Raw genomic sequence first — 27,242 nt, 5'->3', positions numbered from 1 at the left:
TTCACGCACTCGCTGCTCGAGTACCGTACCATCCTCCCTCTACCTCTACCTCTACAGCACCGTGTTCTACTCGCTCTTATTAATATTCGTAGTTTCCACCCATCTTTTGCGCAGGCATCCATCTGGGATATCTCCTATATATATATATATATATATCTACACAGTAGGGTGCATAGCTCGCACCTGCTGTACAGTACACAATACCATTTTACGGTACCTTTTTTTCCTACCCCCGTCTAGTCCCTCTATGCCCTCTTTCATACCATACCGGTAGTATCCATAGCACCATTTATCTCTCGCTTGGTCAAAGAAACCAAGACTAAATAAATAATACAAGACGCCCCACGAACATCATATCAGACAACATATTTTTTTCCTTCTTTTTTATCTTGAGGCCTCCACGCCTCGAATCAACCTTCCCTCATATCTGCTATCATACCATTACTTCTTCACCTTCTTTATCGTTCCCCTGCCAAAAGCCGAAAAGAAGGCCCTGAGAGCCGTCCCTCCCATAACCGCAAGCGATCCAAAGAAGTCGCAAAAAAGGCCGAAGGAGCTGGAGCTTTAGCATTGTTTTTTTCTTCCCCTTTCCTTTTTGCTCAACTTTACTTTACCTTCCCGCCACAATCGCAACCATATCCAACCCCCCCCGGCGCTGGAGTCCCATTCCCCATTCTTCCATTTTTTCTTTTTTACCTCTCGACCACACACACTCTATTTCGCAAGATCTCCGGCGAGTGTGACAGAGGCCTGAGAGCGCAGCGACCAGCTCCTCGGTTCCGGAGTATTAGCAGCAGCCCTCAGAGCCACTGTTTTCCACTGTGCTGAACACAGGGAATTCAATCCCACACCCTCCCTCCCTCTCCCTCCCTCCCTCTCTTTCTCTTTCTCTCGCTGGACTGACTTTTCCCTCTTTACCTCTCGCTCGCAAATTTATCTGCCCGTCGCCTGCCTTCTCTTCTCGCTAGCTTTTCTACCCTGCGCAACTTCGGGAAAGAGTATTACCTTCCTTTGCTCTCACTCACAAGCTCTTTTATTTCTGCTATCTTGTCGAACATACCGCACCATCAGCTGTCGATCTTAGCCATCAATAGACGGCCAGCGTTCATCTGCCCTGTTAAGAAAAGCGCCGAAGGGTGTCGCCGCCTGTCTCTCGCGGGGTCTAGCTTCAGCGTGCTAAGAAACTCGATTTTTAACTGTCTGGTTAAGTTGCCTCGTGCAACCAGGACCCTCCTCGTCAAAAGGTCCAGGTCCCCCCCCCCCTCTTCCCTCAACCTCTTTAGTGAACAACCAATCCGCTCTAAAACGGAACCCAACGAAACCTCACCTTGGTTCCTGTCCGCGCCACAAGACCTTCAATCACTTTATAAAACCACTTTGACACCCTCCACTGTGTTCGTTCATTACTATTATTCTCCTACCCGTCCTCTTCTGCGGTATGGATAGTGCAGGTATGCCGTGGGATCGACGACAATCTTCTTCAGGCAGTGTGCCTACAACAACTTTACCTTCGCTGGCCAACATCACCAATGGCCCTACGGTCAGCAAACCTAATTCAGTGCACGGTCACTCTCCTCCGTTAAACCAACAGTCTGGTGATTTGAGAGATTCGGGGAACTGGTCTATGAATTCTGCGCGAGCGAGCAATAGTAAGTATCTCTTACCATCCTTTTTCTCGGGTTTTTTCTCGAGTTTTTCTTCTTTCTCTCTTGGAGCTCGTTTTGTCTATCGATGCGGTCAACCCTCTCCTATCGCGGGGCTAAGGTGGTTCGTGCGCGACTGGAACATAATGTACTAACAAAACAGAAGTTTCTGAATCATCGTTCTCGCCTCAATTGACTCTTCCCCCAATTGAGCAACACGGGTCGACACGCCAACACGCACAAGACACGAGCAACCCTCCCTTTAGCTACAATCACTCTCCAACGAGCAGCACATTTGCTGCCTCGACTACTAGCCTTCACACCACTCCGCCCGCAGGTGTATACCAGGCAACCGACGTATTACCAGCTCCGTCACCGTCAGCTTCTCGTCGAAGCAGCTTTGACAGTCGCCTGGGAAATTTGAATTTGTCGTCACCCGTTAACGGAACACCAGCTGTAAGCCAGGTCAGTCTCGCGAGCACACTGCAGCGTGAGAGGGGAATACACAGCAATTCGCCTGCATCGCACCGTGCGGAAAATGGCGACACCAATGGTTCTTCAACCAGTGGTCCGTATGGTGGGATTGCTCGTAGGTATACTTCGACCACGGATTCCAGCAATGGATACACCCCATCACACAAGTCGAACGGTCCGACAAGGGTAGCGCCTCCGATTATTGGGGCACCAAGGTTTCCGTATATCAATGGACCCCACCCTCACCCTAATGCGCCATCTCCGACTAAGGGTTACCCATATGCATTTCCCGACCCAGATTTTGCCGGCCCCCCTTCGAGGAGCAGCCGAGACGGGATACCCGGAAGGAACAGCACCAGCAGCCTGGTTGGGTCTACGGCAAGCAGCATATACAGTACTAATTCTGGGTTGTTACATCCTAATCTTGCTGACAATGGGAATGGTAACTTTTCGGGAGGTCAGCATGCCCAAGCCGCAAACGGGAACCAGCACCACCACCACCACCTGCAGACCAGGAAACCAAGTGCTGGAGCTAGCGGGGATTCGGCATCTCCTCCGGTCACCCCTTACTCTCGGACACCGGAGTTACGAGTAAGCCACAAGCTTGCAGAGAGGAAGCGGAGGAAGGAGATGAAGGATTTGTTTGACGAGCTGAGGGATCAGTTGCCTGCCGAGAGGGGCGGGAAGAGTAGCAAATGGGAGGTCTTGACCAAAGGTAGGTTACAATTCTTGGCTATTCATGCTACTATTCGAGGATGCTCACGGGTTTAGCTATCGAATACATCAACCAGATGAAACAGTCCCAGGATACTATGATGCGTAACCATGAAAGTATGCAGCGCGAACTCGAGACCCTTCGTAACGAGGCCCAGAACTACCATGCGGTGCGGAATGAGCTTGAAACGCTCCGATTGAGTGTGCACGTCCCGGCCCAACAGAACTATCACCAACAGCAATCAAGCTACCATCAACAGAGCCATCATTCTGGGCACAATGCTGGCGGGTCAGGGCGGATGCAAGGCATCGAAAGGTGTTGATTGTAGTTGATCATAACTTTTTCCTTTTCAATGGTTCAAGCTGGGGTATATGGTTTCCCTTTCTTTCTTATGTCATGATTAGGGGAATGTTCGGGCAGCTTTCCCCCTCTCCTTTCCCCGGGCCTGGGGGGCTGCTTTTTTGAGGGGTGGATAATACTAGACCCCCGACCGATACACCTGGATACTTGCTGGAGCAAGTTACTCGATTTGCTTTCCTCCCTCTACCTTTTTCCGCTCTCAAATCCTCATCTTAAATACATTTTAACAATGGCCTGGACGGCTGCCCTACGAACCAAACCGGCTTGAGCTAATCAATTGTCATTCAGACCAAACCGTTTCTTCGCGTCTCTTACCCATACTGTTGATCCCTGCTCTCTTTTGCTTTCGTTTTCCTTAGTTACAAAAGAAGTCTCGGGGCGTTCTACCATTAGCTTGGAAATGATCCACCTTTCTTTTCTTTTCTCCTTTTCTGTGTTGGAACTTATACACGGTGCTACGCGTGTCCGTGCATCTTCCTTCCCCCCTTTCGCGCGAGAGGAAAAAGCAGAATCGGCGGCCGGGGTGGGGGGTTTTTTGGCCACATTTTCCGTCACCACCACAGCGAGCGGGAAGAAGGGAAAGCGATAGCCACATTTCGAAACTACCGAGACGGGCGCGCGGTGCGGTTCGAGTAAGGAAAATAAAGTTGGGATGTGACGGGGTGGAGAGCATAGGTCGGATGCGGGCTGGGTATGGTACGGCACGGGTGGGAATTACACATTTTTTCTCGTCCGATTTCTGATTTTATTTTTCACCATTCTAGGTTCGGTGTTTGTGATTTCCTTTTTCCATTTCCGTCTCGTTTCTACCGGAGCTTGAATTTTCCTTGTTTGGGTTATTTTCAGGGTATTAGTCTCTTTTTGATTTTGGCTTTCATAATTATTGTCATGATGGATGGGGGGGGATTCTGGTAATCGGGTATTTTGGTCTTCTCTCTTTTGTTTCCTTTCCCTTTTTCTTTTTTGTCATGTTCCTTCCCCCGTGCCTCATTTCGTCATTGTGTTTTTTTTCCGTTGCCTTCCTTTTTTTCTTTTTACTTTTTACTTTTATTTTTACCATTTTATCCTCAAGCTCGAGTGCGGGCGGATAAGGCGAGATGGGATTGGCTGACGGAAAGGATTGAGCGAGAGAGAGGGAGGGGAAGGGGGGAAATAACTTCATTCCTGGTGTTAGCACTCCTGGGAAATCAATGTATTATCATAATTACTTGACGCACAGCTACCGCGAATGTGGGGCGGTCCGTCCTCGGGTACGAGTACAGATAGGCCAGTAGACAAGCAAGAAAGCAGGTGAACATACAAACAGACAAGCAGATAAACAAACAAAAGGGTTCATCATAGCATAGGAGGCTCTCCTCCTTCATTCTCCCTGCTCCTTCCTCCATTCCCTAGTCTACAGGGCCTCGAATACAACATCCTGGATTCGGGGGTGGGCGGAAAAATTGCCTTGGACTACGGATAGGGAAATTGATCGACCCATCCATCCATCCATTCACTCTCGCGTTGTGTGTGCACGCGTGCGCCTTTCGTGCGGAACAGTCATGAATAACGTGGGAGGGGTGACCGCAGTCATATCATATCCTTACCTTACCTTAACTTATGATACTCGAGTACCTTATCGTAGAAGTTTAAATTACACGTGGCGGCGGTCTCTTTTTATTTTTATTTGAAAACTTACTGGCACATTTTCATTCCAGGCACGTGTTTGGAGGGGGGAAGAGAGAGAGAGAGAGAGAGAGAGAGAGAGAGAGAACCCTTGTTCACATTACAATACCGTGAACTCTGGTTTGTCACGGTATGGATAATTTCGTCGCAAGGCGTTGATAACTATGGGTGGAGTTTTTATTTATAATAATAATAATATCATAACCCGTTGGGCTCGCTCGTTCGCTCGCTGGAGTCTTTTCGTGGGGGGGGGGGGACCAGGTCGGTCGGTCAGTCCAGGGTTCTTGAGTAATGGGTTTTTATGGTATGATAAGTCTTTTTGTTGGGTCGGATGGATGGATTGATGGGTGAGGGAGGGAGGAAGGAAGGTGTGGGGGGGGAGGTTGGATGGATTAATGAATGAATGGGTTGGTGGAGATGAGGAATTGGTGTTTTTTTTTTTTTTTTTTTTTTTTTCCATGTGAGTGCTGTTGGTAGTGCCAAGGTTGTGTGTGGCTCAACACGACGTTTTGTGGCTCGATATTGTGGCTCAACATGAAATTATACAACAATGTTTCCTTTTCGGGGTAGAACTGGAATATAATATTATCGCTTTATCCCAGACCGGTCAAAATCGTTTGTCCTATATATAATATTATTATGTATCCAGAGAGGGGGATTTCCCATTAGTCTCCAGCGGAAACCTGCGGTAAAAAAAATCCACCACCCCAAGCCACTATCATTGCCTTTCTTCAAAATCACGTCTACCATCAACAACCCAGTTATGATAGATTGAAAGACGCATTTTGCAGTACCCGGAATAAGTTCAGAGTCTCCTCGAGTGAGATTTGGTGATGAGATCGGGGGGTTCCTTTCTTTTTTTTTCCTTACATCCTATATATGATAATATTATGATATCAATTGAAGCACAAGCCAGAACCCGATGGCTAAGGTAAAGTGGGTGAGTGAGATTTAATACTAAGGTAGATATGTTCCTTCCCTGTGTTCTGGTGCGTTCTGCGTAATTCGTGCAAAACCCCAAGGGTTGGAGGGACAGGGGCGAGGATTTCTGTTTCTAGGTGGGTAAATATCTAGCTTCCAACATGAGAAATGATACCGGATGTAATAGCGCTTCCTTGGTGTCGTTCTCAATTCGAAGAAACACCAAGCATATACTACAGGGAGCAAAAATGCGCATTCGTGGATGAGCACAAGCAAGCAAGCAGGCATTCGAGCCACCACACGGTCCGCACCAACTCCCAGATCCCCTCTCAGCAATCCGACTCCTCAATCCTTCAACACACCCAATCCCACCTCCCTCTACTTCCCGTCAAAAACTACTCTCTTATAATACCTCAATTCCTCGATACTCTCCAAAATATCCATCCTCGCCTCATGAAGCGATTTCTTCTCAGGAACCCTCCCATACACCTCCTCAGAGCACCACATTTTCACTGCCTCCTTCACCGTCGAGACGTCTATAATCCTGTGATGCAGGTGCTCTACAACGGAGGGATAATAGCGCGCCAGGAAAACACGGTCGTAATGGACCGAATTCCCGGCAAGGAAGGCGATTCCTTTTTCCGGGACATGCTTCTTGATGTACGCGAGGAGCCCCTCTGTTGCCTGGGTGACGGTCACGGCTGATTCCAGGACGCGGGATATGAGGCCTGTCTTTTGGAGGCGTTAGCTAGGTGAGGGGAGGGGGAGGGGGAGGGTTACAGAAGAGTGTGTTTTCTGACACCAATCATCCATCTTGACCAAAACCTCCTTCTCATAGTGGATAACCGTCTCGTGCCCCTCCTCATCCAGAAGGTTCAATTCGTGATCCGTGATGTAGCAGCATATTTGCAATATGACATCCTCGTTAGGATCTAGTCCTGTCATCTATCAAACAGAGTATAAAAAAAAAGTAAATTAGCCCCCCACGACGAATTCTCTCCAATTCCATCCCATCCCATCCCCTCCACGTACCTCACAATCAATCCACACAAGTGGTGCAGTAGAAGCCCCTGGTGCCATTCTTTCCCAATGTTCCCCTTCGATTGTCGTGCCCTCGTTGACGTTGAAGCTATTCTGGTACTCCTTTCCTTTCTCACGTGCTATCTTGAGATCGGGGACTTTGCTCGCTTGTCGTTGGCTGAATCAACACACACTAAACCACAATAGGCTTAGCAAGTTGGGTTAACAGCGAATATCTGTTAATGAGATCTACCAGTTTTGGCTTACCCGAGTTATACTGCGTCGAGAAAATACTATTCCTTCGGCGGGTGTTTTGTCTCCGATTGCAAAATGTGAGTTTCGTATGTGTTTATTCACCGGTCAAAAAAAAAAATCTCGTGTTAGTTGTCTCCGTCTAACATGTCAGTTGTCCTCATGTCCGTCCATTGTGTTCGCTGTTCCGTCAGCAGGAAAACGGAGGAGAGGGATGAGGACCACCCTTATAATAATAATATTATACTGTACACTTTCTAAAAAGCTTTCTCCCCCACAGTAACGTAGTTGAATTTTCTCCCCATGTTACCCAAGGAAAGCAAAAAAACAAAACTTACAGGTTTCAGAACTATGCCGACTTTTCATACACAAAAGTTTAGGTCTAGCAAAGACAAATTGATATTTTATCAGCTCAAATTACTCTAAAAATGGCCCCAAAAAAACACAGTTTCCTATACTAAAACGCGCCAAGCCCCCAATGTCACTTTTGCTCTTTGGTCAACGGCATCCCGGGGAACGAGATACCGGTACCCACCTGTGACGACAACTTGGGAGGAAAAAAACTTAAGGTATCCTCTTGGGTATACAGTTAAATTGTGGATTTTTTATCGGTGGGGATACGGGTGGTGTTATATAATGTTAACGTGGCTGCTTTGGGCGTAAAACGCACTTCCACCGGTGATTTTTGTTATGATAATATTATGATACCAGCAGCGTAAGCTATCTCCTTCCGGAGTGGTCAGACCGAGGTGGGATTGGTGGGGCTCTAGGAGAGGTGTGAAGGGTTGGCGGTGGTGGTGGAAGCTTCGTCGGCAGGAGAGTAATGTTCATGGGCAGTCACTCGAAGATCGGACTTGCATACTTTTTTTCTTCCTCTGACCGTTACCCTTGTTGAGCACCGGTAGCTTTTTTAAAGGGGTGGGCACTATGAAGGTTGCCGTAGGAACTGGTGAGAGTCGGACCGCCGGTGGAGAGGGGCGCCAGGCCAATATTGGGGTATCATATATTTCGAGTATCGTAATTATGATACTGCACTTTATCCTCGTGAACTTTTACTCACCAAAACAAAACAAAAAAAAGTCTGTCCCCGTCCTTTACCTACACGCTATTCGGAACTACGCTTCACCCACCATGAGCGAAGGTGGAATTCCTATATTTTTTATCGGCGAGCAGTAAATGCCTATATCACATCATACATACCCTACACCACAGGTCTACAGCAACAAATTCTCTATCATACTGAAAATTTTCTTGAGCCTCCCCACTGCAGGTGCATCATCATCCACAGGAAAAATAAGTAGGACACACTATCCAGTTCGCAGTCTAAATTTATATGCACACTAAATGGCACGGATCCTAGACTCAGATGTGAATCTTCTCGTGCTTATGCAAAGCGCGGAAATTAAAACAAATCTTCATGACAGAGCAATGTCAAAAAGAGCCCTTCACAGGAGAGGCTGCACGGGAATGCCACCAATGGTTCTCATGTGTGTATGCAGAGGGGCTGTGGGATATGAGCAATGGGCTGATTGACGTGATGAATAAAATAATCGCTAACTTAGTCACTAAATGGGGCGATTGTGTGATTGATTATGGGGGTAGACGTTTTTTTCTTTTTTCCCCCGCATTGGACAAGGTGAACACTGTATAATTAATTGATTGTGTGAATAAAGCTACTACTTGCTGCTATATTCGAGTCTGTATCTACTCAACCAAAAACGGGAGAACTTCACCATGGAGAGTTTGAGAAGGGGATATCCCGGATCTCCACCGTCCCTGCTGACGTTTTCCATCCCGATACCCCCCAACTCCCAATACACTCTGAGCCATGCTATTCCATTAAGATAGGCGTAGAAATCATTATTGCGGCAGGTATGCAAACTTTTAGTTTCCACCTATGTATAGAGTGCTATATTTACTAGTTCTAGAATAATGTATTTCGACAGGTTACACACATTCTATTTATTTACTCACGAGAGGGAGCGAGAGTCAATAACCACCGCCTTATTCTCTCTTTTTGCTCTTCTTCTCGGGCTTATTTCCCTCAGGTTTATTTCCCCCAGCTTTACCCACTTTGCCCTTCCTCTTCTTCTCTTCAGCCGCCGGTTCCTCCTCCTCCCCCTCCCCCCCCTCCTCCCCCTCAATTTTCTCCTCCTCGGCCTCCTCATACAACTCCCTCAACGCAGGTAGAAAAGTCCCGAACCTCTTCACATCTCCAAGCCTGACCCTACAAAGATCAAACGCGACAAGCACTTCCGGCCCGCCCTCCTCCGCAGCACTCAAAATCGGCAACTTCGGGTACCGTTGACTGAAATGCGTGAGAATGATGTTTTTCGCGCCCATCTCCTTTCCTGCGTTGATAGCTTCGCTGGTGGTAGAGTGTTTCTTGGCAATTGCTTCTGGAAGGAGCTCGTCGTCGAACGTTGCTTCGTGAAGAAGGACTATTGAGTTCTGGCCGATTTCAACAAAGCCCTCCGTAGGACGAGTATCCCCCGAGTAAGCAATTTTGAAGCCATTTTTCCAGGTCCAGGAAGTAGTGAAAGAGTCCAGACAGTGAACTGCTCGAGAGATTTGAATTGAGGCCATGGATAGGGAATCAAGGACCTCAGTAAGAAGATGAGCGGCGATATTACGAGGCGAACCTTGGTTCTTCTTGAGGAGGTCCTCGCAACTGATGAATCGGATTTTGGAAAAACCAAATTCTTCCACATCGGCATATTCTCGGAGCCAGACAAGGAACTTACAGGGAGCAACAATGTTTATCAGTTGGTTCGCTTCACACATGTCGGATGAGTAAACCTCATTGTACCGCGCTTTTAAGACCGCTACGGTGCCAAGGTGATGATCGGCATGGAGGTGAGAAATATAGAGTGCTTTTAAATCCCTTAGGGCTGTTTTGAGCTCCGTGGGACCGTACAGTCTGCGAAGCTGTCCTAAGGTATTTTCGCCTGCATCCAACAGAATACTACCGGCCCCAGGAACCTTAACAAGAGTTGCAGAAACGTTGCGGTATTTGCTCGGGAGTGCCGAGCCAGTGCCCAAGGTAATAACTTCTACATCTTTCCATGGAGAATCATCCCCGGGATTCTTAACATTGCCTTCGCGAGCTACCTTTGCTAACTCGATGTACGCGGGCTCTGTTTCCAGCAAGATAGCATCCCTACTAAAAGGAGATTCGATGGCTTCAGTGTCAAATTCCCACCTTGGCTCAATTCTGAAGACCATTCCAGGCTTCGCAGGTTCCATAAATTCGTCCACCTGGGAGGGTGCCCCATCAGTGAAATAAGGCACGGGAAAGAAACCCTCATCCAGCAAATTCAACTTTGTAGACGATTTCGCGCCCCCTTTGAATGTGATTGCGTTAGGGCAGACGTCCGGAGCACTGACAATGTGTTTGGAATGCTCCATTTGCTTCATGAAACTCCGGAGTCTCTCATCTGCAGAGACTCCGGGCCCGAGGATCCAGAAGAAACATCCGACTTCGGTTCTAACCTTCTCAGTATTTTCCCACTCCTCTCTTGCGAGAAAATCTTTGACGTAGCTCGTGTCCGGTAAGTCACAAACAGCAACACCGGTTCCAGGCTTCATTGGTTCCATCACATCGGCAGGCTGTACGACGTTTCCGCTAGGAGTCGTGATTGCTTGGCCTGCTGTCAATCGGCTGAAGTCTGGGCCGGGAGTGACACCTAGCTCCATGGCCTTGGTGGGAAGGAATTTACCACGCTGAGGATGTAGTGTTACAATATATGACAGAGCAATACGGGTGGGACGCGACCGTGGGAGTGAGCGAATAGTTGACGCTGGCCAAGGTGCTCTCGTCTTTCCCAATGGTGGGAGGGTTGTTGAGAGATTTGGGTCTCGTTCCGGAGTAGGCTTTGGCCGTTTTGGCGGGCTGGTGCTTCTGCTTCTACTCATATCAGGACGTGAAGGTGCAGGCAGCGATTCGGCAAGAGTATCAGCAGAAGGCTCGGGAGCGTCAAGTGGATCTCCTTCAATCATTGTGTCCATGCTCCAGTCAGAACAAAACATGTTCTCTACCACACTACGGAGAATTGTATCCCGTTGTTTCTCAAGGTTGGTAAAATCAGCGAAGGAGCGCTTCCTAGCAGCCCCAACATCAACCTTCTCCACCTCCGACGGGCTCCCTGCCTCGACCTCTTCATCCGGTTCCTTGAGGCCCTCCTCCGAGTGGATTTGCATAGCATGGACAATCAGATTTTCATCCCTGAAGTATGGTGCCCCGACAGCTTGCTCCTTCCTACCCTGAACATTCTTGACCACTGGAACCTCACTCAACCTTAGGTTCATCGCTCTCCTGAAAACAAACGGCCGTGTAGTGGCAAGCATATGTAGTAGATTCTCCCCACCGTGAACCGTAATTCCTTTTCGCTTAGGACTTTTTCTCTTCTTTGCTGCCCCTCGAGGATTGTTAAGGCTATCTGAAAGTTTCGCCGCATCCTGATCCGCCATAGTTAATATAAGTCCAACCAATCCACCAGTAGTTTTCCATTCTGTACGGCCAGAGAGAAAGATGTCGGATATCTTGGTAAGTCTTATTGTCCGTTCGATAAACGCCCGCTGAGCTCCTTCCCCGATATGACCGAGAAGGTAGCGTTTGGCGTCAAAGTGGAGTAGAATGCATGTCCCGGGAGTATCGGAGGTGGGAGTGGTTACAACTGTGCATTCGGCCTTCATTTTTAAGAATGCAAAGCAGGAGAAGGACCGGTGGAGAAGTGAGGATTCTAAAGGGATTGGAGTCCTCCGGGAGAGAACAGAGCGGAGAAGAGCCAATGCTGAAGATTTTCCCACGACCCCAGCGCAGTGGACGGTGTCATGCGATAGTTTTATGGTCTGTGGTTGGGTATCCCGGTCTTGCTGAGGCAGTGTCGGACGGTGGGTGAGTCTTGCGGTTGAAGGAGGGGGGGGGGTCGGTTCTTGGAGTGTTGCTGCGCGAGTCGCAGATAATTTTTTTAGGGTGGACGGCAAGTTACAGCGCCTATGCTAGTGCAGTATGATACTGGCACCTATGACACCGTGGTGGTTAGGTTATCCAGAATCTTGGTAAACTACAGCAGCACAGGCGGATCCTAGAGACCACCCCTGGATATTTGGGTCCTAACAGTTCCATCACGAAGAATTGGCTCGAAACGCCGGTATATCATACAGGTAAATTACCGTGAATTGCAGTCATAGAGGTTTGGAGTCCGATCTGATTCCAGGTTAGCTCTGAGGCTGAAAACATGCAAGTCTTGGCAAAACATGTTGTGACGTCGGCAATGCCGCTCTCAAATCTCATGCATCAAATAAAGCACTACAATACTACCATGTAGAGCTCCACATTGCCTACGGCAGTAAAGCTATCATATCAATCGCCACTTCCACTTCAGCTACCAGCCAAGGGAAGCAAGCTCCTAGAGATAGTAATCATGGCCAGTCCTTCCAAAAAGAGGAAGAACTTCTCCAACACTCAGCCAACCAGAACACTTCACCACTTCTTCAACAAACAAACAGCTACTAAAAAGGAAGCTCTAGACTCAGTTCTGACACCAGACCCCCAACTAGGCCCAGTGGCACTTACAGATGAGCAATACGCAAAGAGGCTGGCGGAGGAATGGAAGCAGGAGGATAAAGCTATCAGAAATGCGACACCGTCAACACACAGGGAGAGTAGTAGGGCAGGAGCGAAGAGGGGTAGGAGCAGCTCTCCGAGCACAAAATGCGCAGCCTCGAGTCCCCACGCACACAGCGGAGAAGAGGGATGGAAAGACAATCTAGCGGCGGCAACTCTTCGGGCGTCACGAGCAGTCACCCCTGTCCAAAAACCAAATACCCCCAGAATCCTGCAAGAACCGAAGAGAATCGCGGCATCGGCAGAGGGTGCTCTGGAGATAGAAAGAGCTATCGATTCGATGCCACTCGGTGAAGACCCACTTAAGTTTGATCCTGACAATTACCAAACGGTAGCCCAGAAATGGCCAGGCGGGAATGCCACTTATGCGCTCCTTACTCACGCATTCGTCCTGGTAAATTCAACAAGGTCAAGGATAAGGATAAGGATACCCTGGTGAATTTTCTAAGAATTTTGATACGGCTTGATCCAGACTCTCTACTTCCGGCCGTGAGCAGTTAACAATTTCTCCCACATCGAGTATCGCTCCTGCTAATATTCCCGAAGGTTTGGCTAACGACAAACGATATCGGTCCTTCGTATGAGACGAATGAGTTCGGGATTGATGGGTCGATAATATCAAAAGCGATTATGAAGGCCAGCGGGATAACCCCGGCAACCCTTAAAAAGCTAAATAATAAACATGGTGATCCTGGGGATGTCGCTTTTGAGGCGAAGGTTAAACAGAGGACCTTGATGATGAAAAAGCCAACCCCACTAAGTACGCTGCTGTACCCCTCTTATCTCTTCTAAAGATGATAGATGTGCAACTGATCAAACTGATCAATGCGCTGTCAATCAGCTATTGAAAATGTATACGCAACACTAGTTAAGATCTCCCGAGCATCGGGGAAAGGCTCTCAAGAGATCAAGCAGCGCCACATAGAACGCTTACTTGTCGACGCCAAAGGCGAGGAAATCCGATACCTCACTAGGACTCTAATACGCCATCTCCGAATCGGTGCCGTAAAGACTACAATGCTAATAGCACTCTCTCGTGCCTTTTCTTTATCTGCTCCTAAGGGGGCTAACTGGAATACTCCGGAAATTCCTGGCAGCAAAGAGGGAAGACAAGAGTTATTTACCAAAGCAGAGGAATTCCTTAAGCAATGCCATGCCCGGAGGCCGAATTACAATGACATTGTACCAGGTCTACTCAGAGGTGGGATATCTTCCTTGGAGGAAAATTGTGGAACGAGCATTCACAGCCCTCTGAAACCAATGCTGGGTAGCATCACTCGAGACCTGGGGGAAATGCTCTTGAAGTTAAAAGGTTGTGAATTTACTTGCGAGTATAAGTATGATGGGCAAAGGGCTCAGATACATTGTGATGATAATGGAAAGGTTTCCGTATTCAGTAGGCACTTGGAATTGATGACGGGCAAGTATCCAGATCTAGTGCAGCTAGTGCCCAATATTCGTGGCGAGGGTGTAGAGTCTTTCATCATGGAGGGAGAGGTTGTAGCAATGGATACTGAGACAGGGCTCGTAAAGAACTTCCAAACATTAGCTGGTAGAGAAAGAAAAAATGTGGATGTGGGAAGAATTAGTGTTGATGTCTGTCTATTTGCGTTTGATCTCATGTATTTGAACGGTCAAGTGGGTCCTGTTCGCCTCGTGAACGTACCAACGCTGACGAGATATAGGAATTACTCTCTCGGCCATTCCGCGAACGCAGAGAACTCCTGCAGAGCATGTTCACTGAGATACCGCACCGCTTCACATGGGTTTAAAGCCTTGACGCCACTTCCGAAGACGTGGATACCATCCAGGACTCCTTCCATTCATCGTTAGACCTAAAATGTGAGGGAATAATGGTAAAAATCCTTGACAATAGCTTCACCCCTCCAGCTTCCGGGCCACCCGAAGGGGCACAGGAACTAGAATCCAAACAAATTCGCTCCAGAAAGGGCAAAGAAGCAGCCCCTGTCAAGAGGAGCTCCCGAGTAAAACCTTTATTAGCGACGTACGAGCCAGACAAACGTCTTGAGGTAATCCCAAGTCGCTCCAGTTCTATTAGTATGAATTGACACCGCTCCAGTCCTGGCCAAAAGTCAAAAAAGACTACACTGCTGCAACCGACACCCTCGATCTAGTTCCGATAGCGGCCTGGTACGGCAATGGCCGAAAAGCCGCCTGGTGGTCGCCGATCCTCCTCGCGCTCCACGACCCAGAAACCGGTTCCTTCGAAGCGGTCTGCAAATGCATGTCCGGGTTCACGGACAAGTATTACATTGAAATGAAAGACACACTCGCACCGGACGGGATAAATACATCCATGACTAAGAGAGCATACTATGAGGTCGCCGATAGCTTGACACCAGCGATTTGGTTTGAGCCTAGGGAAGTGTGGGAAGTGGCATTTGCAGATATCACAGTTAGCCCGACGTATACTGCCGCAGGGCAATTTATGGAAGGGCGGGGGAAGGGGCTGAGTCTGAGGTTCCCGAGATTTGTGAGGAGGAGGGAGGATAAGGGGGTTGAGGAAGCTAGCACGCCGGAGTTTTTGGCTGGTAAGTGGATCTTTATGTAGGTTGTATTGTAGTTGCTAACTTTTATTTTAGGTTTGTTTTTTAAGCAGGAAAGGGACAGTGAGAGAATTAGTAAGGCGGCAGTAGGTGGAGAGAAGAAAACTGAAGGGATGGAACAGGATGCTGAGGTTGATGGCCAAGAGTTCTTCAAAAACATGAGAGGTGAAGGCGCTGGGAGTGATGTCAACTTGTGAGAATTATCAACTTTACAAGCCGCCACCCCCGTATCATAGGGTATAAGTTATCTGCTTGGAAATTAAGAGAAATTGATGTATTTTCAATTGAAGACACAATACAGAAGGAAATAAACCCAAGAGAAACAATGGAAAAACTTCTCCTGATCTATCGGGCTGGGGGGAAATAACAAAAATAGTATGTGCCCAACATCGTACCAGAGCCATAGAGAAAAATAATATAAAAAAAAATCAATGGTATCATAAAAGAGTTCAAAGAAATAGCAATATACGTTGGGGAAGCAATTTGTTATCATATTTGAGTGTATGCAGTCATTGATCCCCTTCAGGAATTGTACCTGTACATTACAACTAAACTTTATGTTTTTCCAAGTGAAGAGAAAAGGCCCGAAAGGTGGTAACTTGATACTAAGCTTTCAAGAAGATATAAGTAGATAGGTTCAAGTTCGGGGCCGAAACGTCGCCCAATTAACACCAGTCCAAGAGCCTAATTTTACTCTCGGTTACTTCCAAAGCAGTCAAGCTCTAGTACGTGATCCTGCCCGGCCTAAGAAGCGAGGACGACCCAGTGTCCCGGGGAGCGGGAGTAAGCTTGCCCACTACTGTTCTCTTTTAGGTCATGTCTTGTGAAGTCCCCAGTAGTAGGTATTAAGAGATTATTATTGTTGTTGTTATTGGTGTACTTTCTTCTAGTTGGAATAGCAATTGCGGTATTGGGCACTATGGAGTTTCTACAGCAGGATGGGACGGGAATGTGTGGGGTCGACCGGCAAAGATGGTGAGTATCATCTGCTAGCACCTTCATTGATATGATTGGTAAATCGTATCGTGACCCGCAAGGGTTAACGCTCCGGTGACCACAGTAAACACTGAACTCTCTCCAGAAAATTTCCTGTGACCACTTGATTGAAGAGGTAGCATAGGTTTCGCGGTAATTGATCCCTCGAAAGAATGAGAGAAAGGGGTTGGGAATACTGTTTCCTCATTATAACCTAGAGCTCTACGGGGACTCCGTGAAAGACAAAAAAAAAAAAACCTGCGGTAAATGTCCGCCAGGGGGTGGGGTGGGTGGAGGCCGAGATAGCTATACCCAGGGAAATTGTTGGGGGTATGTGGTAGGGTCGGACATTGGCTTGCGGTACTGTACAATAGGCTCGAACTACAAATAACTTGTTTGGTTACGGGGGCAGCTGGTGATATCGAGGTGTCTCTGCACTCAATCAATGAACATTGTGCTTTTTAACGACCTGATTTCAAGGTCTAGACACCATGATACTACCATGATACTTGAACGGCTCAGCACCCTGTGGAAAGGAGGGCTATATAGATGACTTGAATCGAAACACAATTCCAGTTTATATAATACCTCGTTTGAGTGCTGTGTTTTAGGAAACGGGTGACCGGGGATTGACGGATCTGGTGAGAACTCTGGGTTTTTGTGTGGCGATAGGAAGTGCTAGGAGTGTTTACTACCCAGCACGCCAACAGTTTCCCCGCATGTATTCACCGAATGATAATTCATGATGCAAACCATCCCCAACCATTCAATTAAATGCGCTAACTCGACCATTGAAAGATACACTCAGACTATGACATTGTGTGAGCTAAAAATGGAGTCCAGTCCATCTACTAAATTACACTCTAGATCCCTTTCGCGATCCACCGACATCCCCTCCCCATCGTCTACCAGCCGTTTTGCAAAAGAAAGGCTCAAATCACCTAACCACGAAGCCGCCGGCTACCGACGACTCAAGGTTATTTTCCAAAGCAGCGAACACATCCTCAGTCTCGTCGGCCCACTCTCCCCTAGTCCTATAGCTAGACGTGTCCCTAACATAAGAGGCAAGTGCCTCCCCAACACCACTCTCATGGAGCACCTTCCCAACAGCAAGGTGAAAAGCCAGAGACTCCGGATCCGGCAACTCAACGCTCCTCCTCCCCCCGCCAAAGACGAGCAAGGAGTTAGGCATCTGGAAAGACATGAGGCCCATGCAAGCTTTTTCCGCCCTGTACAGGGTGTTGGGTCTGGTGGGATCGTCAAAGATTGTATTGGCAGCGGTGTTCATGCTCTTGGCCACGATACCCCAGTTGTAGGAGATAAAGTCGCGCTGCGCGTTTGCTTCTAGGACCAACCCGTTGCGCGGGTGGTTGAGTGAGGAGGCACGCACATGCGAGAGTGGGAGACCAGTGAAGATTTGGAAGTAACTTTGCAGTACCTGGTCCGTTAGGATTTGAAGGGGAATAATGTGTGCCAAGTCGAGGGTTACGGCTGTCTGCACAGTTTGCGGTAGGTGCGGCCTGTTCTTGTCGTAAGCTCCAGTCAACGGACAGCGGTATCCATCGCGGATGAGACAGCGATTCTTTTGGCTGACTATTTGGTTGAGCTGCGCCGCAGTGAAGGCTGGGAAGTGTCGCTTGTTGTTCACTAGGGTTGCGGATTAAGTTAGTAGTCGGATTCCTTCAGCAAGGGAGGAAGGGGGGGGGGGCGGAAGAGAAACCTACACGGGATTAGGAACCCGTCCATCCATCCACGGCAATACTTCTCAAATCTGTCTGAAAATTCTGGCTTGAGAAAGAGGCCTCTGAAGTAGCCGGGTATCCCACATGGATTTAGGTTCTCAAGATTCTTCATAGACTTCGGGCCAAAGACGTAATTTAGGAGGTGCTCTGCGACGGAACCAGAATCTGGCGCGTACAAAAGAAGGGCGCCGCAGAGGCTCACTAGATTAATCTTATACTTTAAACTACCATGGGTCGTGAGTGGAAAGCTCAGGAGAGCGTCTCCAGGGTGTTTCTTGCAATGCTCCTCGTAGAGGGTTGCGAGGAACACATCTGCCCAAGATACTAGAGTATTACCGCGAGATTTTTGGGGAATTGTTTTTCTCGGAGTTGTCATTTTTTCTTTCTTTCTGAGTGGTTTGAAGAGATATGTTCTGTGGTGCGAAGGATGTAAGTAGTCCGTCATTAGGAATGGGAAATTTACCACTTGAATCAGATCAGTGAGATCGGGCTAAACCAAGTTTTTTGCCCTTATTTTTCAAACCTCGAAGTCGGGGATTGGTCAAGACAGTATAGTTGGTTGCGGTTTTGGTAACCTGGTTCAACCATTCTAGGTTTCCTCAGTCGAGTGCCATTCTGTGACGGTCATATTGAAGCGAGGGAACTCCCGCTGGGTCTCACGTGCCTTGGCAACACAAGTCTGATCACATGCTTACCATACGGGATTACACTTCATTTCGACGTCTGCACTAAGCTCGAATAACTTCACAACAAGAACACCTTCAAACCAAACCTTCAACCGACCCCGAGCAGAATACAATGGCCCCACCACCAAACGGCGCTCTTAAAAATGTGGAAGGTGATTCGCCCACTAGTCTAACCACTTTGTTCGCTGCCGATAACATAATTTAGAGAATCTTCGCGCCGTGATTGAAACACTCTATGAGATTTCGGTAGGGGTCCACGAATTCCAAGGTCCCGAGTCGGTGGATGTCATTGCCAATCTCATGTCGCTCCCCCTCCCGCTCCCCTCAATTTCATTCAGTTGTCTAATATCGTCCAGAAACAAACTCTCCACTCAATACCAAGCCCTCGATTCTGTGGCCGCCAAACCAGAGCTCGATGTCGCAGTGCCTCGTGAAGTTATCCAGTACATTGAGGACGGTCGCAATCCCGATATCTACACGCGCGAGTTCGTCGAGATCGTTGTCAAGCAGAACCAGTTTATGAAAGGCAAGATGGAGGCATACAGAGACTTCCGTGATGTACTGGCGGATCAGATCAAGGTTTCGTTTCCAGAATTAAGGGAGAAGGTGGATGAGGTTATTGAGGGGACAGGAGGGCGGAAGAGAAAGGAGGAAGGTCAGAATGGTGGCACTTCTTGACCATTATGGCTGTGGGCGACCCTCTCGATTTTTTTCCTACCTATTTTCTTTTGTCTTTCCGTAAGGCGCAGTGGGCGTTATAGTATCGTTGGCGACTCAATACTCCGGCACTTGAGGGAGGATATTTACCGCATTCTTATTCAATAACCAATAACCAGTACAGCTAATACCAGTTCTGGGTGGCATACGGTAAGGCGTTTCTCTTTCTGTGAAGAAAAAATTAAAAAATTTACTCTTCTAAAAAATACAAAAGGAACCGACCTTATGTAGATTTCCTTTTACCACAATACAGAACTCGAGACGGCGACTTTTGACATAATTACCAGTAAGTGCTTGCAGCTATAGAGTAACCATAACCGGCGGTTCAAAGAATGTAGTAAACTATGCTCCTTGTGCAGGGTGCCTGCTTTGCTGGGGAACATTGTATCGTATTATGCACTGTCTTGTCTCTCCGATTATACGAGCGAACGGTTCAGTGTCCTTGTGCCGTAGCGCAAGTAGGGAAATGCACTGCACTTGTGTAATTATTAAGGTTCTTGAATTATTAGACTATCTACGGTGTTCCTGCTCCAGTAAAAGTTCCAATATCACCTAGGCTATTATATTTTTGCCAAGGAAGCTAATGGAGGTGAGCTGTGTGCTGTTGGTAGAGTTTGAAATACTTGGCCAGCGTACCCGCAGGCATAACGCGACAAGGCTCCGTGTAACTCACAGCACAGCACCGGCGGCTAGGCACTGTGTATGTTAGATCCTCAACTTTGGATTCTTTGGATTCAAGCTATCATACCACACAACACTACAGTACACACAGTACGGGGTCGCAAACTCACAACTAAAGGGTCACAGGTTGAGCTGTCTACTAATCCGTCCATATCATACCCAGCAGGAAAGCAAGATTGCAACCTCATCACATCATCCCATCACAAACGACAGACGCCAATGGGCCAACAAGCACAGAAACACAAGTCGGTCGAAAGAAGCAGAGGTAAGCTTAATGCTATCCCGTTTACCACAGTCACAATGTTTTTTTCTTTCACTCTCCCGATGCCCTGTGCGCGCAGTAGCTTCCCCTGTTGCCCTCGCATATATCCTTACAAACAAACGAGCGAAATGTTCTACTCGGACCTCATTTACCACCGTTCACGCCCGAATCTCACAGTATATGTGAGCGGCATGGGGTTGCGATAAGAATGGTTTGCGCTCCCGACAAAAGGACGCTTGATGAGGTCCCTTCCCAAAGCCCAAATTCTTCTCCGCTTTTACTTCATCCTTAGTACCGTCCCTATGGAGCCTATAGTTTATCTACCTGTGCTGACCCTCAGATCTATAGCACCGTCCTACTTCACGGCCGCCTTCCATCCGAGCAAGTCCCGTGAATATCGCGAGCATAGGCCCTCCAGCCACTCGAACAATGCTGTCATACGTTCGATAGCCTGGAATAATCTCGGAAATCGAATTGCTTGTGGGCTCAACACAAACCTTGTTCGGGTTTGGAATCCCGAGAAACCTGAAGCCAAAAACAGTACTGAGCTCAAGGGTCATCTGAAAGATGTCGAGAAGGTTGTCTGGGACCCAATGCATCCGGACAAACTGGCAAGTTGCTGTAACGGCCAGGTGAAATTCTGGGATTACAGGAGTGAGTTTGATTCTCTGTCCGGATAGTGCTTGACCGGATTGCTGATAAGGCTGGGTGATTCTAGTCAATAGATGTCTGGGAACCACGGTTACCGCAGGTGATAATGTGAACCTGGCATATCATCCGGATAGCAAGGTGCTTGCTGTTGGCACAAAGGTGGCTTATGTCATGCATTCCTTGTGCACTTCTGGTATGCTGACCGCCTACAGGATGATAGAATCCATTTTATAGACCCACGGAATGCCAGTGCAATCCTCAAAACCCACAAAGAAGGCTCCCAGACTAACCAGGTGACATTTTCTCATAACGGCGATTTTGTTCTCATCACAACTAGTCTAGGCAAGGTTGTCCTTCGCCACTGGCCCTCCCTAGAGGAGGTGTATAGTGTTGACGCACATCACTCTGCCGTCAATTGTTTACAGCTTGACCCCCGCGGATCAACCCTAGCCATCGGTGGTAGCGATGCAGCTCTGAGTCTCTGGGACACAGCGCATTGGGTTTGCCTCAGGACTTTGACAAGAATGGATGCGCCCATTAAGAGCATGGGTTACTCCTTCGATGGTGCATATGTCTGTGCGAGCAGTGACGAGTCTACTAACATTGAAATTGTATGTGTCCTGAATTGCCCTCAAAGTAATACTTTAGCTGACGGGTGTTTTGCAGGCCCATTGTGACACTGGAGACTACGTTCATACCATACAAACAAACCATTCCATACCCAATGTCGCCTGGCATCCTAACAAGTATGTTTTGGCATATACTGGTGATCCGGTTGGATTGAAGATTATGGGTATCAATGCTGTTTAGTGGGGGGGCGATCTTGGCCAGGTCTTTTCCATGTTGTCCGGGAGTGCATTATTAATTTTATTTTATACTTTACCTCCCAAAACCATGCTTACAACATCCGGTAAATTAATGTAATCCGATGTTCTGCACCACACCTCATATATTACCATGTAGTCAAATTCTATGTCAGGAACACTATACAGGTCAATCATTGATATCCTTATGAACCCTTCGTTATATCTAAAAGAACCCCCTTGAGAAAACACGAACTCTCATGATATTACCCCCAATTATATCCTTAATCCCAATCATCACCATCGTCATCACTCTCCGCCTTCTTTTCCTCACTCCCCCCAACCCCTTCAGCATCTTCATCAACCTTCTCCCTCACTAAAACCCCACAAGCCAGCAGCCTCAACTCGAGCATCTTCGTACTGAACCCATCCGTATTCCCTAGCTCTGCAAAGCCCTCAATCCGATCCACGCTCTTCCCATCCACGAAAGCGATCACGCACGGCAGTACCCGAACCTTCAACCGCTCCACGAGGAAGGGCGCCTTCTCGACGTCGATGCTGGTGAATTTGGTGTCAAAGTGCTTCCGCGCTAGAACCTCCAGGTGAGAGTCCATGATCTTGCAACGGTTGAAGTCCTTGTGGAAGAAGTGCACTATGCTGAATTTAGATGTGGTAGTGTGCGTTAACACCTCACGCTCGTTCGTGGACGGGGTGTAGGCGCCGTGAGAGAGGGATTTCATTACGCGAGCGCGGTGAAATCTAGGTGTTGTCTGTTAGCATTGGGGGAGAGAGGGAAGAGGAAGGGGAGGAGCGGTACTCGTCGTGTAGCTGCTGCATACGCTTCTCGCGGAAGGCGCCCAGAGCTGCGGTGTCGGATTCGAGTTCTTCTAGGAGAGTGTCTTCATCTTCGTCTTCATCTTTTGAACGGTCTTTGTCCAGGACTTTGGCGACCGTGGGGTCGATGTTGGTCATGTTCTTATTCTACCTTTTGGGAAGGATTATCAAATTGGTTATGATGTGGCGGCAGTTGTACTCGAGTATTCCATTGATCAGATTACATGTAGACCTATGAGTACAAGTATCGCAGGGTGAGAATAGCGGAGACCCCGCCAAGCTTCATTTCATAGCGCATTGCACAGCAGCCCCGTGCCCACGCGACCCGCGCGAGAACCCTTCAAACTTCATGTCACACACCAACACTTCACTTACCCACCAGTCTCAGAAAAACACAATTGCAACTACCGCCACCACCGCCAATATGGATTTCCCCCTCCCACAAGTTCAATCCTCGCTAAAACCATACATCCAAACCCCCTCAGAGGCAACCTATATACGCCAGGTGGTGACCCAACACTTGACCAACCTCTCCGCGGAAAAGCGCACAACCAGCAGCGTCGGGAGCCGTGATGAATTCCGACGCTTCCTGGACTTTGAATTGGGGAGGGGAGGAGGGGTGGGTAATAGTAGGTGCATCCGAAAAGAGTATCTGGAGGCACTGCGCGAAGAAGCGGAAGCTAGAAAAGCTCTAGAAGCTGAATATGTCGGAAGCGACCCCGATGACGATGAGGAAGAGGAGGAGGGAATGGGGGGGGAGGAGGGCAACGAATGGATAGGGGAATACACATCGACCCTGTCCCTAACGCGCCAATTCGAAAAGTTGGAGATCCTACAGGTTTACCTGCGGACTTTCAATGACCCCGCTGTTCTCGAGACGGAGGATAAGCACAAGATTCTATTCAACGACTCGCCGCCGAATCCCCCGGCGGAATTGACGGCAGCTATCACGGCGCGGGGTAGTAGTAATGGTCCCGTATCGGCTGGTGGCAATAGTGGGGGTATAACGGAGGATTTGTCTTCCCGTTTGCTGACGTTGGAAAAGGCGATATTGTCAACGCACGATTCGCTGCAGTGGGAGTCTGAGCGACTTAGGGAGTTGCAGAGTAATGGGCAGGAAGGGGGGGGAGGGAGGAGGGGGAGTAAGAAGGAGGCCTTTGCTCAGACTAGGGATGCATTGATCACTTGGGTCGAGTCGCAATTATCGCACACGACGACTATCGATGGTCCCGATGCTTCTGCTGGTTTCCCCGCGCCTGCGGGTGGCGGGGAAGTCACGGAGGCAGGGGAAAGAACGGAAAGGACAAGCCTCGAAGACATACTCTCTGACATCGACGCGGCCTACGAAGAATACCTCTCCGCCCGCCGCGAAGTTGTGGAAATCCTCTCCGCCGTGACCCAGACCCTCACTCAGCCCACCCCCATCATGACCCCCCATCCCGAGTCCACACCCGCAGCCGTGGCCACAGCTACAAAAACCCCACCCCTAACACCCCCTCTCCCCTCACCCCCGATCCTAAAAGTCCTATCAGCAGTGGAGCAATTAATCCCACTCATGAACTCGCAAAAAGCCCTCCTCTCCCAAAAGACTTTTTTCCTCTCCGCCCTCGCATCCCGGCAAAAATTCCTCCTCACCACGCTGGAGGAGAAAGCCGACGACAATGGCACCTTCACCATCGCCACCACCAGTGCACGGGGCGGTAGTAGCGCCAGCGTGCAATTGGCGAAACGCATGGCGGACAAGGAGACGGTCAGGATGGAGAAGTTTGGGAAGGATGTTGCGGACTGTGTGCGCTCCGCCAGCGAGACTTTGGAGGATGTGTATGCGCTGTTGGGTGAGGTCGAGGGGCTAGTGATTCGGAGGAGGGGGAAGATGGAGAAGGAGGGGGAGACAAAGATTCCCGTCAGGAGGAAGGGGAAGAGGAGGGTGCTGGGAGAGGAGGCGGAGGCGGAGGTGGAGAAGGGCTTTTGGGGCACAATCGCTGGGAACGTGGGGGTCATTGGGGATGGAATTTGATGGGCTATTACCGGCTTCCTAGATGGTTTGGCAGGAGTGAGTGATTGTTTGTGTTGCACTGCGGGGGAGAATTTGTTCCTGGCGTTGACTCTGGATTGTTATAATTTTGCTATCGCGCCATAATTTTTATACATAATATTTATCGTGTCGGCCCCCCTCTCCAATGGAGCACTTTCCATCTTGTAAGATTATGAAAAAAATTCCCACAATTCAACTCAACTCAAAACCCGAGATACCCCTGGTCAAAAACCCATAATAGAAACTCGCACGGAGGGGGGGGCGGTAAACTACGGTAGCCAACCCACTCACGGACTACCGGTACTTGTGGACTACACGATTTATCCACCCACCACACCATTCACTTACTGCACAAGCATGCAAGCCATCTATCACTCACCGAGACCACCGTACCCGGTACGGTGGGCAACTCGCAGCGCCATATGGTACCCGTAGCTTGCGCGCGTAAACTTCAGACCCACTCGCCGGGGTGATGTCCTCATCCGCCCACCCGTGGAAGCCTCGTTGACGATTTTTTACTCATCATCCTAAGATGTGAGTGACAACGTTCGTTCGTTCGTTCATGCAGCTCCCGACACGGGAGCGTTTCGGTGAAGAAATATTATATTTGTTGATATGTTGGAATTTTGGGAGTTCTGCATGAGTGTCTGTGGGGGGGGGGTTCATACAGTAGACTACAGGTTGCCCGTTCCAACCACAGATCCCCCGTAAATTCCTACAAGCGATCCTCTGGTATCAGAAAGCCATTTTCGTTCTATTTTGTTTTCCCCAGAAAATTTTAATGTTTGGCAAGTCTGCGATATTTTCTCAGAGATTGTGGGGTGAGGCTAAAACCACCTTGTAGAATTAAATTTAGAGGACTCAGATCTTCTGCTTTTATTTCACAATTGTTAATCGGCTTCACAGTAAATTGGATATCATAAGGTGCAAAAAAAACCGCTATTCTTACGCATGTGCCAAACCGGGCCTTGCAATACTCGAGTATGAGAGACAGGGGGAGAGTAAAAGTTGCAGCAGCTACAAGAAATACATTGTTTTCACTGACTAAACTTCAGTGGGATACCTTCATAAGGATTAGTGTCGGTGAAAACCTGTAAAAAGCATTAGAGCACCCACCCAAACCAATTAATCCCAAGCCACGTAGTAGCAAAGTAACTCCCCTCGAACAACAACCACATCAATCCCCATTCCCCGGCAAGCGCTTTTGCAACCAAACCTGCATTCCCACGAAACTCCCACGGCGAAAACACCCTCCTCTCTACAACCCCAGAATCAACCCCCTGTCGTAATAAAAAGCTTGTAGCAATTGTCCTCATAACGGCGCTCTCAAAAATACTGGAAAATGCTGTGGAAATGCCATCCGCAGCATGAGAAGCGACTACATCTGCCGGGTGCAAGCTAAGCCTAGTGACTCGATGCTGTGTCAGCGGCGGTTCCCCATCCACCATTTCTGTGAGAGGCTGCTCTTCCTCTTCTGTCCACGAGGTCCCTCGTGGGAATGGCTGTGGCTCGTCGAATTGTACGGTTGCTGTAAAGTGCTGGCGAGAACGGTCGCCCTCACTGGAGGTCTGCTCAATCATTATCGCGACCGTCTCGTCTGCTGGGGGTGGTGGGGCGTGGATTTCCATGTCCCAGTTTCCTCCATCTAGTCCCTCGTCCAGGGCTCCAGCAATTGAAGCTGCGTCGGGATTGGTAGGACGTGGGATGACTCGGCGGAGTTGGTTGAAGAAGAAGAATTGCAAAAAGCCGCATGAATACTGCTGAAAAAAGGACGAGAGGAAGTAGCTGTTTGCCGCTTGGGATGCTAGGAAGGTAAGGGCCGAGAAGGATAGGATAGGTCCGGGACAGCTTGGTAGAACTAAAGGGGATTGGGAGGAAAAGGGGATGAATGAGTATACGGATGGGAGGATTGAAGTTGGCGGGAGAAGATGAAGGGATTGAAGAACCGAGTGTTGGTATAAAGGGTAAACCAAGAACCAGGACAGCGTTGAAACGCTGGCTATGGTTAGCTGTGCTCACCAATCTGCGAAATAGAAATTGCATACCATCTATCCACAGTGTATAGCAGCTTTTTCCTCGGTTTATTCGTTTTCGGATCCCTGAACAGTGGTTTGGTACTCAAATATCGTAAGAACCTTCCCTGCACGTAATCCCGACCAACATTCACCAGTTGATAGCACATATGTGCCGGCATGCCCGATAACATCTCAAGGATGCCATTATTCCGGAATGCAAGTGACAAAACATCCCGATATCCTAAACCCTCATATGCCCGATACGTCTTCTCAACTCAGCCTTCATTCCCGAGATTCCGCCGACACCCCCGAAAATTCACATACCTGTAGTCTGTTCCGGACTCCAACAAGCGGCCAGGTAGTTAAATAAGTAATGGTTAAGTCTATCGCGCCTACAAGCAATCCAATTTCATTCTCTTCAACAATTGCTTCCGAGAGCACCTGATTTTGCTTAGTGTCCCGACGGCATACCCCAACCGTTGCTAGGACATCGTTTTGGGCCTTTATCAGACGTCGCTGCATTTCTTGAGATTGCTCGCATGTAGAAGAGCCAGCTGAATCTGCGTCGGAGGCTGGCTGGGAGGGTTCAAAGGAT

General features: G+C 48.6%; 8 protein-coding genes; 4 read left to right on the top strand and 4 right to left on the bottom strand.

Moving 5' to 3' along the window:
* Window positions 1-1,288: 1,288 nt before the first annotated feature.
* On the top strand, window positions 1,289-2,888 carry GSTUM_00007803001 (uncharacterized protein; the record flags this gene model as incomplete). XM_002839682.2 has 2 exons in its annotated part: window positions 1,289-1,791; window positions 1,857-2,888. The coding sequence occupies exons 1-2, from the start codon at window positions 1,732-1,734 to the stop codon at window positions 2,886-2,888; spliced, it is 1,092 nt and encodes a 363-aa protein (XP_002839728.1). The 5' UTR covers window positions 1,289-1,731.
* Window positions 2,889-3,976: 1,088 nt separating this feature from the next.
* On the bottom strand, window positions 3,977-4,410 carry GSTUM_00007802001 (uncharacterized protein). XM_002839681.2 has 1 exon: window positions 3,977-4,410. Exon 1 carries the CDS (start codon window positions 4,352-4,354, stop codon window positions 4,079-4,081), a length of 276 nt encoding a protein of 91 aa, XP_002839727.1. The 5' UTR covers window positions 4,355-4,410; the 3' UTR covers window positions 3,977-4,078.
* A 1,746-nt stretch (window positions 4,411-6,156) lies between these two features.
* Window positions 6,157-6,858, bottom strand: GSTUM_00007801001 (uncharacterized protein; the record flags this gene model as incomplete). The annotated part of the gene is made up of 3 exons (XM_002839680.1): window positions 6,157-6,510; window positions 6,559-6,723; window positions 6,811-6,858. The coding sequence occupies 3 exons, from the start codon at window positions 6,856-6,858 to the stop codon at window positions 6,157-6,159; spliced, it is 567 nt and encodes a 188-aa protein (XP_002839726.1).
* A 2,026-nt stretch (window positions 6,859-8,884) lies between these two features.
* Window positions 8,885-11,745, bottom strand: GSTUM_00007800001 (uncharacterized protein; the record flags this gene model as incomplete). XM_002839679.2 has 1 exon in its annotated part: window positions 8,885-11,745. The coding sequence occupies one exon, from the start codon at window positions 11,743-11,745 to the stop codon at window positions 9,055-9,057; it is 2,691 nt and encodes an 896-aa protein (XP_002839725.1). The 3' UTR covers window positions 8,885-9,054.
* A 731-nt stretch (window positions 11,746-12,476) lies between these two features.
* On the top strand, window positions 12,477-15,443 carry GSTUM_00007799001 (uncharacterized protein; the record flags this gene model as incomplete). Its single annotated transcript, XM_002839678.1, has 9 exons — window positions 12,477-12,985; window positions 13,015-13,168; window positions 13,226-13,439; window positions 13,521-14,317; window positions 14,365-14,414; window positions 14,474-14,521; window positions 14,556-14,709; window positions 14,760-15,231; window positions 15,283-15,443. The coding sequence occupies 9 exons, from the start codon at window positions 12,477-12,479 to the stop codon at window positions 15,441-15,443; spliced, it is 2,559 nt and encodes an 852-aa protein (XP_002839724.1).
* Window positions 15,444-18,761: 3,318 nt separating this feature from the next.
* GSTUM_00007798001 (uncharacterized protein) lies at window positions 18,762-19,579 on the top strand (the record flags this gene model as incomplete). XM_002839677.2 has 3 exons in its annotated part: window positions 18,762-18,801; window positions 18,855-18,951; window positions 19,006-19,579. The coding sequence occupies 3 exons, from the start codon at window positions 18,762-18,764 to the stop codon at window positions 19,325-19,327; spliced, it is 459 nt and encodes a 152-aa protein (XP_002839723.1). The 3' UTR covers window positions 19,328-19,579.
* Window positions 19,580-20,120: 541 nt separating this feature from the next.
* GSTUM_00007797001 (uncharacterized protein) lies at window positions 20,121-21,637 on the top strand (the record flags this gene model as incomplete). XM_002839676.2 has 3 exons in its annotated part: window positions 20,121-20,963; window positions 21,028-21,119; window positions 21,173-21,637. Exons 1-3 carry the CDS (start codon window positions 20,612-20,614, stop codon window positions 21,635-21,637), a joined length of 909 nt encoding a protein of 302 aa, XP_002839722.1. The 5' UTR covers window positions 20,121-20,611.
* A 310-nt stretch (window positions 21,638-21,947) lies between these two features.
* On the bottom strand, window positions 21,948-22,821 carry GSTUM_00007796001 (uncharacterized protein). XM_002839675.2 has 2 exons: window positions 22,581-22,821; window positions 21,948-22,522 (listed from the first exon to the last, which is right to left on the bottom strand). The coding sequence occupies exons 1-2, from the start codon at window positions 22,733-22,735 to the stop codon at window positions 22,048-22,050; spliced, it is 630 nt and encodes a 209-aa protein (XP_002839721.1). The 5' UTR covers window positions 22,736-22,821; the 3' UTR covers window positions 21,948-22,047.
* Between the last annotated feature and the right edge of the window lie 4,421 nt (window positions 22,822-27,242).

Source organism: Tuber melanosporum (genome assembly GCF_000151645.1).
Source record: "Tuber melanosporum whole genome shotgun sequence assembly, scaffold_39, strain Mel28".
Lineage (NCBI taxonomy): Eukaryota > Fungi > Ascomycota > Pezizomycetes > Pezizales > Tuberaceae > Tuber > Tuber melanosporum.
Note: the sequence above shows the minus strand (reverse complement) of the source record. Positions and strands in the feature narration are given on the sequence as shown.